Source organism: Morone saxatilis, unplaced genomic scaffold, assembly GCF_004916995.1.
Source record: "Morone saxatilis isolate NCDOM2014 unplaced genomic scaffold, NCSU_SB_2.0 Contig3, whole genome shotgun sequence".
Classification (NCBI taxonomy): Eukaryota; Metazoa; Chordata; class Actinopteri; family Moronidae; genus Morone; species Morone saxatilis.
In genome coordinates this window covers 6211546-6228064 of record NW_023339873.1, presented here as the reverse complement: position 1 = coordinate 6228064, position 16519 = coordinate 6211546, and the positions used below count along the sequence as shown (strand labels likewise).

The 16519-nt window shown below is 37.8% G+C and overlaps 1 protein-coding gene across 2 annotated transcripts in view; it reads left to right on the top strand.

Moving 5' to 3' along the window:
* dtnbb (dystrobrevin, beta b) overlaps positions 1-9237 on the top strand; it is a 34047-nt gene extending 24810 nt beyond the window's left edge. Inside the window, exons 13-20 of one of the 2 annotated variants that reach the window (XM_035674287.1) lie at positions 1406-1494; positions 2484-2597; positions 4550-4646; positions 5047-5067; positions 6578-6737; positions 6962-7051; positions 7287-7340; positions 8198-9237. In XM_035674287.1, the coding sequence (XP_035530180.1) occupies positions 1406-1494; positions 2484-2597; positions 4550-4646; positions 5047-5067; positions 6578-6737; positions 6962-7051; positions 7287-7340; positions 8198-8223 (651 nt within the window). In that variant the 3' untranslated portion in view covers positions 8224-9237. The remainder of the gene's footprint in view (positions 1-1405; positions 1495-2483; positions 2598-4549; positions 4647-5046; positions 5068-6577; positions 6738-6961; positions 7052-7286; positions 7341-8197) is intronic. The other variant, XM_035674288.1, reaches the window with a different exon arrangement.
* The last annotated feature ends 7282 nt before the right edge of the window (positions 9238-16519 follow it).

Sequence of the window (16519 nt, the reverse complement as noted above, 5' to 3'; positions counted from 1 at the left end):
GACACACAGTATCCTGACTACAAGATAGAGAAATGAATAATAGCAGCACAAAACTTTAAAGCTGCAATCCTTAAGATGTAGGCCCTCATTGACCTCCTTTGTCAGAAATACAACAGTAGAGCAACTGGTGCATCTGTTTACAGTGCAGCCAAACAAGTCAGTCAATGATAACTGCAACCACACCTCAGCAGGACACAGTAAAAGAGGTGGAGTTGGTTATCTTGCTGAGGAACTGAAGGTGACAATATACATAGTGACAAATACACTGTGTTCTCTGTGACTGCTTCACAATAAAAGCCACCCTGCGTGTTGCCAATTGATGGCTTTTAATGTAAAGTAGCAGCAGTAGGAAAATGTTCTGTTTGCATTAGTGGTAACTTAATACCACTTGAACAAGAGAATAAACAGTGAGGCTGATATCAATTAGATACATTTGTTCTGGTCACATGCTTTTTTCTTGTGAATTGAATTGTGGACTAGAGGTTATTAGTGAATGTAAATACATTAACAGCTATTGAAGAAAACTGCAAAAATGTGCTCCGATTTCATAAAAGTCTTAAGGATTATAACTGTAAAGCCTTTGAAAACTTGGTTTCAAGTATTTCTCCAAATATTCATGAATAAATAAGCAATATTAAAGTTTAAAGAATATATTTATTTTTTTGATTTAAAAATACTAACAACTTCGTTAGAACATATGAGACAAGCTTAAGTAGGGTTACATAAACGGTTTGCAGCAGAAATTAACTACAAACTCCCAAGTTACATTTTTATAATCTGCATATTAAATGAATGCACTCTTTTTGGGGTCAACTTTGGGTGAATTCAGCAACTATGGCACCACTTTTTGAAAGCTTTTGAAGCTCATGGGTTTTGTAGTATTTAGAGCTATCTGCTGTGCCAAAAACAAAACATGATTTCTCTGAAACGAAGTTGAAATAATTCCAAGTGATGGTCGTAACGTAAACATATGTGAACATTTCTTGAGGATATTGTTGAAAGAAAAAACTAAAATGGGAATACAGAACAGAGAAAAACACTTCCAGAACAAAGCAACCCCCTCCCACTTTGAAATGTCTGATTCAAATGTTGCTAAATCCTGACTGGTGCATTTTTCCTGCCCATTTCAAACCAGTGAGAAAAGCACAGAAAAAGAAATATTTAGAAATCTCTCATGTGAAATAGCCTACATTTTCTAAGGCAGAACATGTTCATGATGTGTGGTTCATTTGGATTTGTAGTTTTTATTCGGAGGGATAAAGGAAAGCTGTGTTGAGCTGAAAAGGCTCCCTATTTATACAGAAACATAATAAGTGTCCAGCAGCGAATCATTACTGCCCACTGTGGTCAGAAGGTAGCTGTTGTTGTGTTTTGACTTTTGACGTATGATAATTTTGTTTTTCAGCAACAATGTCCTCCATCAGATCTGGGTTTCAACTTCGATGCCAATAAGCAACAGAGACAGCTGATTGCAGAGCTGGAGAACAAAAACAGGTACAATTTAACATTTCAACTTTAGTGATACATTGGAAACAAATCTGTATTTATGTTGCTGGTTGGCAGTGGTGGAAAGCAACTAAGTATTATTAGTTTAGTTAACTTATGTACTGTACTTGTACTCTTTTTGAGTATTACTTTTTATGCCATTTTAAAACTTTTCTCTGATAATATTGCACTTTTTACTCCACTATATTTATCTGTCAGCTATAATTACTACAGTTACTTTGTTACATGCAAAACAAAAGCTTATAAAACATAAAAATGTAACAACCCAGCACCATATACAGTAGTTAAAGGAATAGTTTGACATTTTGGAAGATACGCTCATTTGTTTTCTTGCCAAGTGTCAGATGAGAAGACCAGTACCACTAATAATATGGCTATAGAGAGCAGTCAATTGGCTTAGCTTACTAGAAACAGGGGGAAATAGCTTGGTTCTGTCCAAAGGTAACAATATCTGCCTACCAGCACCTCCAAAACTCACTAATTAAAACGTTATATCAACAAGTTGGGGTTTTATGGGGAATAATTTCTTCTTGACATCACTGTGAGCACACCAGGCAACCAGTGGAGTGAAGCGTATTTTTAAAAGCAATTCCTTAAAAGGTCCATTGTGTAACATTTAGGAGGATCTATTTCATAATCTATCTTTGCATAACTATGTTTTCATAGTGCGTAAGATAATAAATAAGAATTATTATGTTTTTGTTACCTTAGAAGGTGCTTTTTATATCTACAGATACAGCGTGTCACCTTCCATTGAGGCCACCATGTTGAACAGCCATGTTTCTACAGTAAACCAAATACTGGCTCTAGATAGGGCCGTTTGCGTTTTTTGCAGCTTTCACAGCCACCGTAGTTTCTCCTTTAGGCTTGGAAAGGGAGGGTGAAGCAAGGGAGTTGTAATCTGCAACTATACCGCTAGATGCCACTAAATTTCTTCCACCACTTCTGTTTAGTTAACTAGTGATTAACTCATTCAGGGAGATCCTCCAGGAGATCCAGCGGCTGCGTTTGGAGCACGAGCAGGCCTCTCAGCCGACCCCAGAAAAGGCCCAGCAGAACCCCACACTTCTGACCGAACTGCGGCTCCTCAGGTATCATCCCCGCTACCACCATCATCAAAAGAGCCATATATTAAGGAAATCAAGTAGTAAAACCACTCCCGGGCTGATGTATTTATGTAGTCGGGACCCATTCTTCAAGTAGAAAATAATGTCTTGCTAATTCAGGAGGGTGTTTCTGAATTAGCTTCACCAGCTGCAGTCTGGGCATTTATCATGCTGGCAGGACGCTTTGGGTTCAGTTCTTGGAGGGAGACGCATTACAGCACTTGTTGCCCTGAATGACTCATTGTTTGTCTGGTCTGACCTAAATAATGAATCAGCAGTAAGGTTTATGGTCAACAACCCTGACCGAGATTTAAAATTTTATTTCATTTAATGTTTAATAACATAATTTATTGACTACCCTTCAGTGCTGCTCAATTGTGTACAGTTACAGCAGAACCAGAGATGAATTTGAATTATACTGCCTCAGTTTCACCACCCACACAGTCCTTCATTAGCAAGTTAAGGGATTCTTATATCTACATGAATTATATGTATAAAAACATGTGGTAATTAAACTGTAGAATAGTTGGTTTATGTCACTGGAAGCTATATTTATTCCTCTTATTGTTTTCTCCCAGTTTAATTCAAACATATCTAGAAGCATTTTTCAGCTCACTGAGCCTGTTTGTGATTCAGGTTTTAGACCTGGGTATTATCAAGTAGTAATTATTTCATCACAGTCTTCGCACTGTGTTTGGAGCCCGGCTGGATAGTTCTGATATTGCCTTTATTCAGCCCGGGGATACTTAACAGAGCAGCAGTGTTTACAGTCTGCAGATGTTTGTGAGTTTTTGATAGGACGACTCCGATTGCTAGTTTTTTCAAAATGCAGTTACACATTGTGAACACCAGAGGGTAATAATAAGCCAGACTCCTCATCGAAAAGAAAGCCAGATATTTATATTTAATAGGGGTTACAAGCTCAAATTTCCCACGGGCCTACATTTATCTCTTTATTAAACAATGAATATAAACCTTGTACACTCTGAAGCTGAGCAACTCTTTCCCTATTCCCTCTCTCACAAAGGTCACACTGCTCTGCTTGTTTAGATTGAGTTTCCCAGAGAATAGCACCTTTCTCCTTGCCGACGAGATGAGTAATAGTTGCAATGAATTAATAACTACTCAGTTATACATCTCACTTACAACTGTCCTGTGCTCCAGGTCAGCATTTCTGGTTTTAACCCTAACTTGGTTTTAACCGTAAATCAGTTAAGATGGTTACAAGTTGAAGTACTTGTGTTGACTGTTAGTGCAACTAGGTGCAGCTTTGGAATGTTAAATGTAAAAAAAAAAAAGAGGCAGATTTTAAGTGATAATTGTAAAATAAAAGAAAGAATCACAGCAGGTTAGGGTTAGAAAATAATAATAAATTGTGGGCCGGATTTAGCAGTCAATTAAACACGTTGGGGCTTTAATAAAATTGTCTTGTGGCCAGATGTGGCACCCCAGCGGGTGGTTTGAGTGCTGTGCTTTAGGGTGACCAGATGTGAAGTAAATGTTTTTTTTTTTGTGTGTTGAAGGAACCAATGACATGGAGACCAAATGGATAAACACTATTATACTAGACCAGAGCAACAGGAGCTTAAAACAGCGCAGTGGCAGGATGCAAATGATGCAGTATCAACACGCAGTATCTGTGTGTCTGCAGCTGATCCTTTAATTATTGGATCTGCTACACAAATAAATGAGTAACCTCCTCACACATACCTGTACTGGGAATAAATCTACAGGAAATATATGTATTTGTGAAGTCATTTACAAACAAACATGCCTCCCCAAACAAAATGGAAAGAAACAATCAAGGCTTTGTTGGAGAACTTTGTCAAGAACAGTTACATCTGCCCGTGCATTGCGCTCGTTATTACTATCAGATCCAAGTATCACTTCCACCCTTGTTTTTTAATGTATCCCCAAACTTCTTCCTTGTGCCGCAGACACAGGAAGGACGAGCTGGAGAGGCGCATGTCGGCCCTGCAAGAGAGCAGACGGGAGCTGATGGTGCAGCTGGAGGGACTCATGAGGCTGCTAAAGGTAAGACGATCAACCTGTTTCTAGAAGATTTAGGTGTGATAAAAAAAAGGCCTCTGAATCAGTATTAATAGCCTAGGATGCAGCATAAACACTCACTCATTTTCCTAAATATGCTATATTTAGCATTTTACAGGTTTGTCAGTTCTAATCTCATTTATATGATTCGGTTTGTAAAGCTTGGTGGCATGTTTAATGAAATGAGATGTTGGCATGTTTGATTCTTTTAAATCAAGACATTGCATTGTTTTTTAAGTTTTGTTAATGTGCCTTATGGTGCATGCAGAAACCCCTTCTTCTTCTTCTTCTTCTTCTTCTTCTTCGTCTTCGTCTTCCGCTGCTTTAATTCTGTTGCTCTCACTCTTCTTGCTCTCTCTCACTGCTTACCTTTGCTGGCTGATAGGATGAGGAGCAGAAGCAGGCTGTAAGTTGCCCTTAATTCAGTTTGCAAGGCTCAATACCTGGCTCAGCACTTAGTTTAATGCTACTATATACTATAATACCCCCTTCACACAGATGTGATTGAAGGAAGTTTTTATAATAGATCTTTAAGAGGGATGTTAGCAAAGATAATAGGATTCCACTTTATAACTGGGTTACACTAATCTAGTCCTACTCCACCACTTCCTTGCGACAAAATCTTCAAGATCAGTTTTGGTCTTTCATTTGGTCCTCGGTCCAAACAAGTTGGGAGAACTATGTTTTTCTTAGCCCAAATGTCAGGAACCTGTTCCTTTCATCGGCACTAACAACCTCCCTTCTAATGTGACTGCAGTCTGGCCGGCCATCTGCTGCCTGGCTCCAAGCCATCGACCTGGGCCTGCACCAGTCCCAGAGACACACAGTGATCCTTTCTCTGAGATATATCTCTCGTCTCAGCAAAGGCCCAAGTTGCTCGCCCTCACATGGTTCTCATTACCCCCTTGATGCAGTAAAGGTGCACTATAGAGGCTACACAGTATATCCAGCCAGTTTAGGATTTCCAGAACGTTTCTTGCCTTGTTTTTGTTTGTTCTCCCTGTAAGGATTAAGTTCTTTAGGTCACATCTGTGTCTGTGTTTGTTTTAATAAAAGTCATCTTTAGAAGCAAAAAGGCCATCTCTCTCAGCAAAGCTGCAATCTGTGATTGCAATACGGCATCTTCCATTGAAATGTTCCAGAATTGGCTTTGTTGATGTAGAGCTTAATTGGAAAAAAGTTTTTTTTCTCTCTCTATCAGAAGCCCAGATTCACATGAACATTATTTGCTATCTATGCACCACCAATAAGTTGCCTAGTAACATCTAATCTTTTGCACCGGTCCTGGTAAAACATAAAGTATATATCTCATTCTTTTGGTGATATAGTATTTATTTGCTTATGCAAATCAAGACTGCACCAAACTCATAAACATGTTTCAAAACCAACTTTCCCAAATTATTGTGAGCCTTTTGAATAAGTAATGAAAATATGCATATTGTCTTATGTCTTATGGGATGAGTAAATATGAGTTTAAAGAAAAAGTTGTACATTTTGGTAAATATGCTTTTTATTGCTTCATAAGTTATTTGAGAGCATCAATACCTCTCATGTCCGTACAGTAAATATGAAGCTACTCCAAGCAGTTGGTTAGCATAGTTTAGAATAGACTGTTAGCCTAGCTCTGTCCAAAAATCTGCATAAGCACCTCTAAAGCTACTTTAATTATATATGTTATATCTATTTGTTTGATCTATCCACAAGCGTATTTCCCAAAATGTACACCTGTTTCAAGACTAAAGTGAGGTTAAACAAACCTGTATTGTGAGCTGACATATTTAAAAAGTTAATCAAAGAAAGAGGCATTTTCAATCTACCGGTACATGTTTTGAGGCAATATGTGAAAAGACAAATTGTAAAGGTTAAATTTTTTTTCTGATGATACTGTAACTATCGCGGGTGTTTTTATGTTGCAGTCCCAGTCTGGAGGCTCCCCTCATTCTTCCCCCAGTCACGGTGCGGGCTGCTCCATGCCCATGCCCATACGCTCCACCTCGGCTGGGTCCACCCCAACACACACACCACAGGACTGCCTGGCAGGGGTGGGAGGGGACGTGCTTGAGGCCTTTGCTCAGGGTGAGTGTGCACCACCACCTGAAACAAAGAGTGGTCATTGTGAAACTCCTGCAAATCTTTAACATACTGAGTAGTTATTTAGAAATATTTAAAAATATATAGAAGGACCCACATTCACTTGATACTTCCCACGTAATGCACTTCAACCACCTTTGCCTATTTACAATTCCATACTAAAACTGCATTTGCTTTTAGTTTGATTTTAAAATGTCTTTGTTTTCTAGGAGTACCAAGAAATCTTCGGAATGATCTATTAGTTGCTGCTGACTCAATTACAAACACCATGTCATCACTGGTGAAAGAGCTGCACTCAGGTTTGTCTATACCACATGTTTAGAGTCTGTTTTATCTCCTGGATTATGTTTAAGACTGTTTTGTTCCCCAGATTTAGGTCTCTAATAAGGAATTTAACCCGCCATTACTGAGTTATCTTCAACACATACCTTTCTCTGCATTTTTGTCATTCTTACACCTGTATCTGTATCACATTTTTGAGTTTTTACATTCACCAAAACAATGTTACTGAAATCTTGGGTCTTATTTTTAAAGTGGATGACGGGGGAGACGAGGAGGAGACCAACATGAGGAACGGTGGGGACAGAGGTAAGTCTAAGTACATGCTAATAGTTTTCTAATTGAATCTTTCAGAGCCAGCCATAAATATATAGAGTAAGCCACTCAAAAACAGAATGCAGAATTATCATCATAAAGATTTAACAAAACATTGGCCAATAAAATGCAATATTCCCTTTCTTTTTTTTCAGCTGAAGCAGAATGAACAACAAAAAGTAGGAATTAATTAATATTACATTATGCATATATAACCTAATACAAAAGCCAAGAGCGGCCGTGGTTGTAACAATGATAATAATAAAAATGATGTTATCTCGAGATCACAAGTAAGTGCAAGTAAGTACAAGAAATCACCAAAATATTGTGATAATGGGATAATTATCTCATTATCTCTAGAAAGCAAGCTGTTGTATACCTTAATTATCCCATTATCTAAAAAAATCACATTGTTATGTCGAGATAACATAATTTAACAACATAATCAACCCATTATCACAAGAAAATGACTCTGATGATCTGAAAATTATTGCAACCACAGTAATTCTTGCATATATTAACTTTATATAAACAAGTTGCCTGAAGTACATTTATTTTCTGCAACTGAACGAACAGTAGTTGGTGCTAATTATGACAGCATTGCTTATTCGTTTGTTGGATTGGAAGAGTTGGCCGCAGCTAAACATTTGCATGACACCTTTATCAGCCAATAAAATACTTATTTGGCTCTTTATAATGAGCTTCTGCTTCAACCCTCCATCCAAAGTAACAAGGCACCATGGCACACAGCCACATACTCATTTATAGCTTCTTTTTTTTTTTTTACAAATTAATTCAGACTTTACAGACTGTCAGCAGCACTAAATTTGCTCTTCTGTGTGTGTATCCAGGCACAGTTAGAGTACCGAAGCACTGAGGAAAAGACAACACCATTCCACCCTGTAAGGACAAACAGTCATCAAATGGGAAGAATCTGTAACAACAACAACAACAACAACCCCTGGCATTAGCACGTAGAGTAATGCATGCTGTAATCTAACAGGATTTCACTATGTGAAAAAAAATGATTTCTTCACACCTTGCAGGTAGCAAGATGTGTCTAATTAGCGAGTGTGTATGTTGTCCTGTAAACAAAAACTGCTGTAATTACCCAATGATTTCCCTCATGACTGCTAAGGAATGGCTTGCTGTGCTTTCTCCCCCAACTGTTCCATCGCAGCAGATCATTCTGTATATAAAATACTGTAAAACATCTGACCACGGGAACGCCCCTGACATGAAGGTGACCTCCTGTCACACACCATGTTCCCTGTCATTGCTTTTGTATAATTAGCGCTAGTATTATTATTTTGTCTTTTTTTTTTTTTTAATCATTTTTGCATGAAGTTGCACTCATGTCTGGATTTACGTACTGTACCATGCTATGCCAGCTCTTTGTGGGTTTAGGATGACAGCCGGGGTGTCAGAAGTGTCCTGCCTGAGTGTGTTTACTCACGCAACCATATTCTGAAAAAATTATTGGAGTTTTGCCATCACCATGAGGGTGCCAGGCAACCAGCGGAGACTCCAGGAAATCTCTGTGCCAGCATATAATTCACTCCTAAAAAACCACAACTTGTCTTGATTAAACAAACAAGATATAATGCATCAGAGTGAGCTTTAGAGGTGCTGCTAGTTGTCTGTTTACCCCTGTTTCCAGGCTTTAAACAGCCTAAGCTAACCTGGTCATCCAAAACCTTTGGCTTTTTTTATTCATTTTATTTCTAATGCATTGTGTTCAATATTATACATAAATGTTACCTTGGATAATTTTCAAGTGTAAAAACAAGTTGTAGTTTTAAAAGATGTTGGGGGCTGAACTATTTCTCAACCAAGCACAGTGACTTCCTGCAGTCATATTTTTGAGAGGAGGTTCCCAACCAAAATAACCCCCGCAAAACCACAACTTCTTGTTTTTACGCCTCGTTTTTATACGTATTAAACAAAGCCATAGCCAGGCTTACTGTTTCCCCAGTTACCAGTCTTTACGCTGGCTGCAGCTTCATATTTCCTCACAGACATGTGAGTGTTATTAACATACTCAAAAGAAAACCATAAGATTTAATAAAGAAACTTTTAGTTGCAGCTCTTCCCGGGAGACCACTTCCATGAATGTGTGCAGGCATATCTGTTATTACAATATGAAGACACACATAAAAAAAACATGTCCCCATTCAGACCTTAACCAGAAATAATAGCTGGTATCCAGAATACTGCGTGCGTGTAAACACACTCCTTGAGTCACATACTGTACTGCTGCTAATGTGCTCTCAGTGAGCCACCCTTGCAAATAAGAGGGCTGCGCAATTAAGAGAAACCAAGGGGCTACTCCAAACACAATGAGCCGAGTCTCGTTGTTTCCTCCCCGTCAAAACTTAACTGAACATACCTGAGTAGCTGGTAGTATTTATTGTTTCAAGTGTAGGGAAGCACCTCAGGATGTTTAAATAGTAATGAACTAGGCACTGAGTTTTAGTTGTGAGTTACAAAATGAACACTTATACAGTACATGGGGATGTAAGGTCGTAGTAAGCAAGTAGGACATGCTTTGATAGCTTTATTTAGTTAATAAAGGATTATTGAAAATGTTTATGTCCAATGAAGGTAGGTGCTCAGGGACTGCAGAGCTATACTAGGTGAAATGTGGTGGTGACGTCCTTTAAATGCTAGACGTCATTGGCCACAGAGGTTAAAGGTTGAGGATGATTAAAAACGGAGGGTTTCATTCCAAAATACACATCCACTGTTCACAAATTCGTTGTTCAACTTCCTTGTAATCCCTGTTGTAAGATTGAGTTGAAACTTCCTAAAGACGTTCATTCTATTCTCCCTTCACGAGTCAATTGGGTTAAATTTTGGAATGAAACTCTTTAAATATATAGAGGTGAAAACAACCGGAAGTGATTAAACGCAGGATAAAGAATGTGGTAGAAGGAGTTTTTTCTAAAGTGCTATTTTGGTGAAGCATGTCGTTGGATATAGTTTGTGTGTGAATTTGTGTCTTTCACGGAAAAAGCAAAGCTGTTGCAGAGGTAGCTGTCAACCAGAGAGGATGTTTGTTTTGAGACGGACAGAAATCAGGTCTAAGTTACCTTTACATTTTTGTCTTCTGGTTCAGTGTTTTTTGTCCTTCAGGGTAGCTGTTCATCTCAAGTAAAAATGAGCAATGTTTGCTTTTTAGTAAATGCAAATGTGATAAAAAGGTCTGGGAGCAGTTTTTAGAGTAATATGTTCCAGTTCTCAAAGCAAGTTGTGGGTAAAATCTGACTGAATCGAACTGAAACGCCTGAACGTTTTGTTTTGAGATTTGTACAGTAAGCCTATCCTATAAGCTAAGTATAAGGTTTCAACAACCTGTTACACTGTGTCAAGAAAAAGAACAAAAAGAGGCTCCTCTGTTATCGACGTTCTAAATGTGATGTTTTCATTCAGTTCTCTGCTCTATGTTATCATTATTGTTATTATTCTGGTTTACAGTATTAGTGGAGTATAGTCAGTGTAATGAGTTTGTCAAATGCAGATTCACGTGCACACTCACACTTGCACCCAAATATAAATTACCATGAAAAGGTTTTTAGAATTAAAGTAATGTAATTTAAATGACAACTGCTGTTTATTCAGTGAAAAATGTCCAGAAATTATTAAAAATGCGGAGGTAAGAATTTAAACTGTCTTCCCCTTCATTCTGGCCATTTGACTTCAAAGGTTAGCTTTGTTTTTGTTCTTTAAGTTTGTGCCTGTAGCTGTTCTGTAAAAGTGCTGTATAAAGTAACCATTCAGCAAATAAGACGATCTATCAGCCTTTCTGTCTGTGACTTTGTAGAGATTTTATTTATTTATTAAATGTGTTCTGGGGAAAACTGATGCTCAGCCTTTACATTTGTGCCAAACTGTTTGCAGACATCATGTTGTATTCAAATTACAGGTATATATCAAAGTATATCTGCATTAGTATGTTGTTGTTGCCCATAGTTTATTCACAGAATGCCTGGAAATGTTCACATGTTAATGTTTTCCACTGCTGGAAAAACTCACATTTAATAGAAAATAAAGCCAGAAAACACATTCCAAAACTACTGATAGACAGTCACTGATGTCATTTTAGCCAATGTGAAGGCAATACTGTATACCCTGTCAGACCAAACTCGGGGTAATACGAATAAAACACAGCCAGTCATACAGAGGTGCATACATTGTGATCCTTTTATTGTTTGCAGAGAGACAACGTGCAAAGAGGACGACGTCGGCGACAACGCTTCCCTGATGTTATTTATCTATGTATGTGTTCTGTATGGTTATGCTTCTGGTACACATTTGTTTCTCATGTTGATTTTACAAAACATAGTTTTATGTCACAAAGCCACTGTCTTTTGTAAATAAATCAAATGTGAGATATATTAAAAAGATTTAAAATATGGCTTTACAGGGTCATGTCATTATTTGTAGTGCGTTTTTGAGGTTCTTATACTTTATTTGACATTCTTTTCTGAACTTCTACTCCACCTCTTTCCAGCAGGAAATATTGTACTTTTTACTCTATTACATGATAGCTGGAGTTACTTATTACTTTATTACAATTGTTACATTGTTACTACAACATTAAAATGCCGCTCACATATAAATGTATCAGTAATAATTCAAGCAAATATGCATTTTTTCTAAACTATTGAGAAAATATTCATTATGTTCATTCAATACATGAACCAAACATTACTAACACTAAAAGTTGCAATAGCTGTATACTTAATATTGTAAAAGTAATATGAAAATAAATTACACAACAAGTAACACTTTTAGGTTCTAAATCTTCCACCATTGTTATTTATAAAGTCACTTCATAGACTATGAAAAATAAAGTGAAGTGGCCATTATAACATTATCTTAATATACAAATATAAGCACCTGATTTAAAGATCAGGAAGTGTTCTCACAGGTTTGCCAAGACCCATTCATTAGTCTCTTAAGTGCCCTAGTTGAGTTTCATTTTACCTCTATTTTGTCATCAGGTAATTTAGATGTTAAACAGAACACAAAGGCAATACCTTCTGGGATGATTTATCAAAATCACCTCACCAATGTGTTATTCAATATGACTTGTTTTTAAATAATACAGACAAAGTACTGTCAATTAATACTTTGGAGTACTTTTAGCCCTATAGTAGATTTTCATTTCACACCACTGCACTTCCAGTATTTGAGCTTTAGTTTAGTTTGTAACATTTAGTTACAAAATCAATACATAACTGATGTTGCACTGTTATTGATTAAAATACCCAGAGGTTTATAAAGTATATATCTAAAATTGTCTTCACCCTCACCAGCTACAATAAAATGCTGCTTACACATTAATGCATCAATAATTACAAAACAATAATATAATATATATCCTAATATAACACTCTGGAAGCAGGCTTTCTGCTGCATAATGAGTACTTTTACTTTGGCTGCTCTGAATCCTTTTTTATGATAATGTTTCTCAACTTTTGCTGAAGTGAAATTTTGAATATAATATTATTGATTCTTGTGCTTAAGTTAATTATTTCTTCCACCACCGAGGTATTTTATATTCTCCTGTCACCTCTTTGTGTTTATTATCCGGCCAGATAGATATAAATATTTCAGTCAGTGTGCTTAGTGTAGATCTATTTCTGTTAGACCTCAGCCCATGGAGGGCTGGAAAGAACTGTATTTCTTTGTTGTTTTAAATTGTGCTCACTTTGAAGTGGTGTGTTTCTCATGCACACTGAGGTAAATAAAACCCTTAAATCACAGTGTCTCCTGTGCCTGACTTTTCCCCTTGTTTGTCTTTTAAAGCAGAAAATGGGTAAACACTTCCTTTCAAAAGGGCAACTAAAAACAATGCTATATCCTGCTTCAACTATAAACCAAAATCAAAAACAATCTCCGGCCGTTTTCCTGTTGCTTCAGGCTCAGACAGTGGCAAAATAGGTGAGATGAGGTCGAGCTACTTTGACCTTATTAGCATCCTCCTCTGTGGGTTTGTAGGGCGATACAGAGTTTCCACTAGCTGGTATCACACCGCTCCTGACTTTAGATCATGTGGCATCGTCTTGCTGCTGCTGCTGCTGCTGTCCTCACATGAACCACTCAGTGCCATTGACTCGATGAGAAAGAGGAGACGTGGCTGCTTCCAGATCAGTGAACCACATCGGCCTGCTGCACACACATTTCCTCCCTTGAGTCATTGTCCCTCAAAAACACTCAATCTGCTCTCACAGGGAGTTGCCCTGTGAGTCTATGGCTGCGTCCTGCAACCTCACGGTGTCTCCGTCTGGTGGGTATGTATGGAATAAATGTGGGTTGCAGTGGTAGATTGGTGCTGTAGGGTTAATGGAAGGAAAGTGATAAGATATTTGATATCTTTTTCTAGCTGCACTTTTCTAGGAAAGGAAATGAAGATGTGGTGCTAAATGAAGATTCTGCTGAGAGGATAAAATCTATAAAACTGCTAAGATAAGACATACTCGCCCGCTTTGATATTTAGATTTAAGGCCAAATAAATGATTAATCCAGTGCACTCAGGAATGTAACTGTTGTACAAAAAGTAATGTGTAGAATCATTAGTATGTGAACTTGTGTATACTAGATATGTATACTAGGCAAATTACATTTCCTCTTTCTATAAGTGCAGCTATGTTGCCATTATACAGCAATATTGTGCAGAAATGACTGCGGTGTGATTGTTTGCAACCTTCACTTTCATTTGGTTTTCAACAGCTGCATAAGTTGAAATATAATGATCAAGAACATGAACTGTATGTCTCTTCTTGCTTGTTTCTAGTTTCTGTTATGCAAATGAAAATATCAAAGTAAACTTTAGTCCAAACTGAGTTTTAACACACAAGAGACACAATAATTTCCTGCTATAGTGAGAGTAACTGCATTATTTTGATTAGCATGAGCAGCATCACCGAAGTACAAGTAAATGGTAAATGGTAAATGGACCTGTACTTGTATAACGCCTTTCTAGTATTCCGACCACTCAAAGCGCTTTTACACCACGTGCCACATTCACCCTTTCACACACATTCACACAGCGATGACAAAGCCCATCGAACAGCAAGTCTGTCCATCTAGTTCTTTACATATAGTTTTTGCTCATATGTTGTTGTGCTCTCACATCAATCTCAACAGCATCAAAGCACTCTTGTTTCTCTATTGCTCATAAATGAAACCGATGAAACAAACGTTTTTCACTGCAGGCTTTTTTTGACTCTTCATAGCAGGAAAAGCACAGCTGGAACATTAATGACGGCTTTACTCCAGCAATGAGTGCAATGCAGCAATTACCAATGTTAGTAGCTACACGTGTTTCACAAGTCAAAGTGTATGCTGTGAAAACAGGACACTGTATTCATCCTTGAACACAATTTCAGGGGTCACAGCAGCCAAAGAATTTACTTATCAAAATAGAAATATATGAAGAATAAACACATTTTATACAAGAATGACAAAGGAATGTCAAAAGTGTACAAATGTAACCACATGTACTAGAATTGGGCCTATATGGTGTAATAGTTGAGGTTTGTGTGATGAAATGTGCAAATGTCAGCAACCACTATATATAAATATAAAGCACTTTACCACACTGCATGCACTCAAACATCTGTGCCTGCACTGAGTGTGTAGAGAGTTCACTTATGTGTGTGTGTGTATGTGTGTGTGTATCTGTGTGTGTGTGTGTGTGTGTGTGTGGAAAATGATTAAGAGTTTACACAAATGTCAGGAAATATGCAGGGTAGTACTATCAGAACAATAAGTATAAAGCACATGTTTCACTTCACTAATAGGCCTCAAAGCTGGCCCGAGGCATTAATTACACGGCTTAGGCCCCACAGCCACCAGGGGGCCCATAAATGCAGCAAATTAAAATTGGGGAAGTCTCCTCTGGTTCCTGTGTTCTTCATTTTAACAAATGTTTGTTGTACTTTTACATTTTCTGCACTTTTTTAAAAGATTAAAATGATACTACATTTTGCCTTCCAGTTATTCTAATTGTAGTTCATTGTAATTAATTAATTTATGTGAATTTCATTTTAAAACACAAAACACTGTTGCATAGTTTAAATATACTATTTACAGTTCCCTCTTAGATTTTCACACCAGTGACTTTTGACTGTTGTATGTATATGAAATACACATGTATGTATGAGGTGCGGTCAAACAAACATTCCCTATAGCCCCAAATAGGCCAGCTCTTACACACTAGCACCTTAGCAATTAAATCAAGATCAACCAAATCTGTCTATGGGGAAGTAAAGAAATAATGAAAGGGCATTCGTCTTTGCACACTAGTGTCTTAATTTTTGCCCTAAGGTCACCTCAGAGGGGCACTTATGGCGACTATAGTGTTTCTTATGGGGCTCCTGGGCCACTCAAATGTCTGTCAAAGGTGTTATATTAGTTAAAATATTTTGCATGGAAGTGGTCCAACTCGGCACTAGGATTTAGTGCCATCAAGCTGCAGATTGCAATTAACTAAGTACTGCTTGCAGTGCAAGTGTGTAGGAGAAACTACGGTGGTCGCAAAAGGCCAAATCTAGAGCCAGTGTTTGGTTTGGTTTTTGCTGTTGAAACATGGCGGCCTCCCTGGAAAAGGACCCGCTCCTTCTGTAGCTAGATTAAAACTAATTCTAAGGTAACAAAAACACAACGATCCCTATATTCACAGGTGATTATCACAGCCTAATGAAAAACCATACCGTATGACGTGATTATACTTCACTTTGCGTGGCCAATAGAATCGCTGCTAAATGTTACACAATTTAAATACAGATTTTGATGCAACGTATTGTGATCCCAACATCCCTGGTTCCATTTCATCTTTGGATATTTGTTGCATGTGACACCCCTTGTTTTATCCCTATGTTTACTGTCAGTATGTGTACTGTACACGTGAAATTGCAACCTTCAAATTCTTGTAATTGAATGAATCAATAAAGGGCACATCAGCAGTGTTTTCCGCATGCCACTGAGGGGAAATCATATATAATATTAAAAATAGATCCATGCTAATGACTTCTCTTTTGACTCCTCTCCTCTTCCTCCTCCTCTAGTGATCCGATAGGCTTTAGGACCCTGCACGGTGCAGGCCGCTGCAGTGAGAGCGGTGCATCTGGAAAGGAGCTTGCCGGTGTCTCGGTTTAACTGGT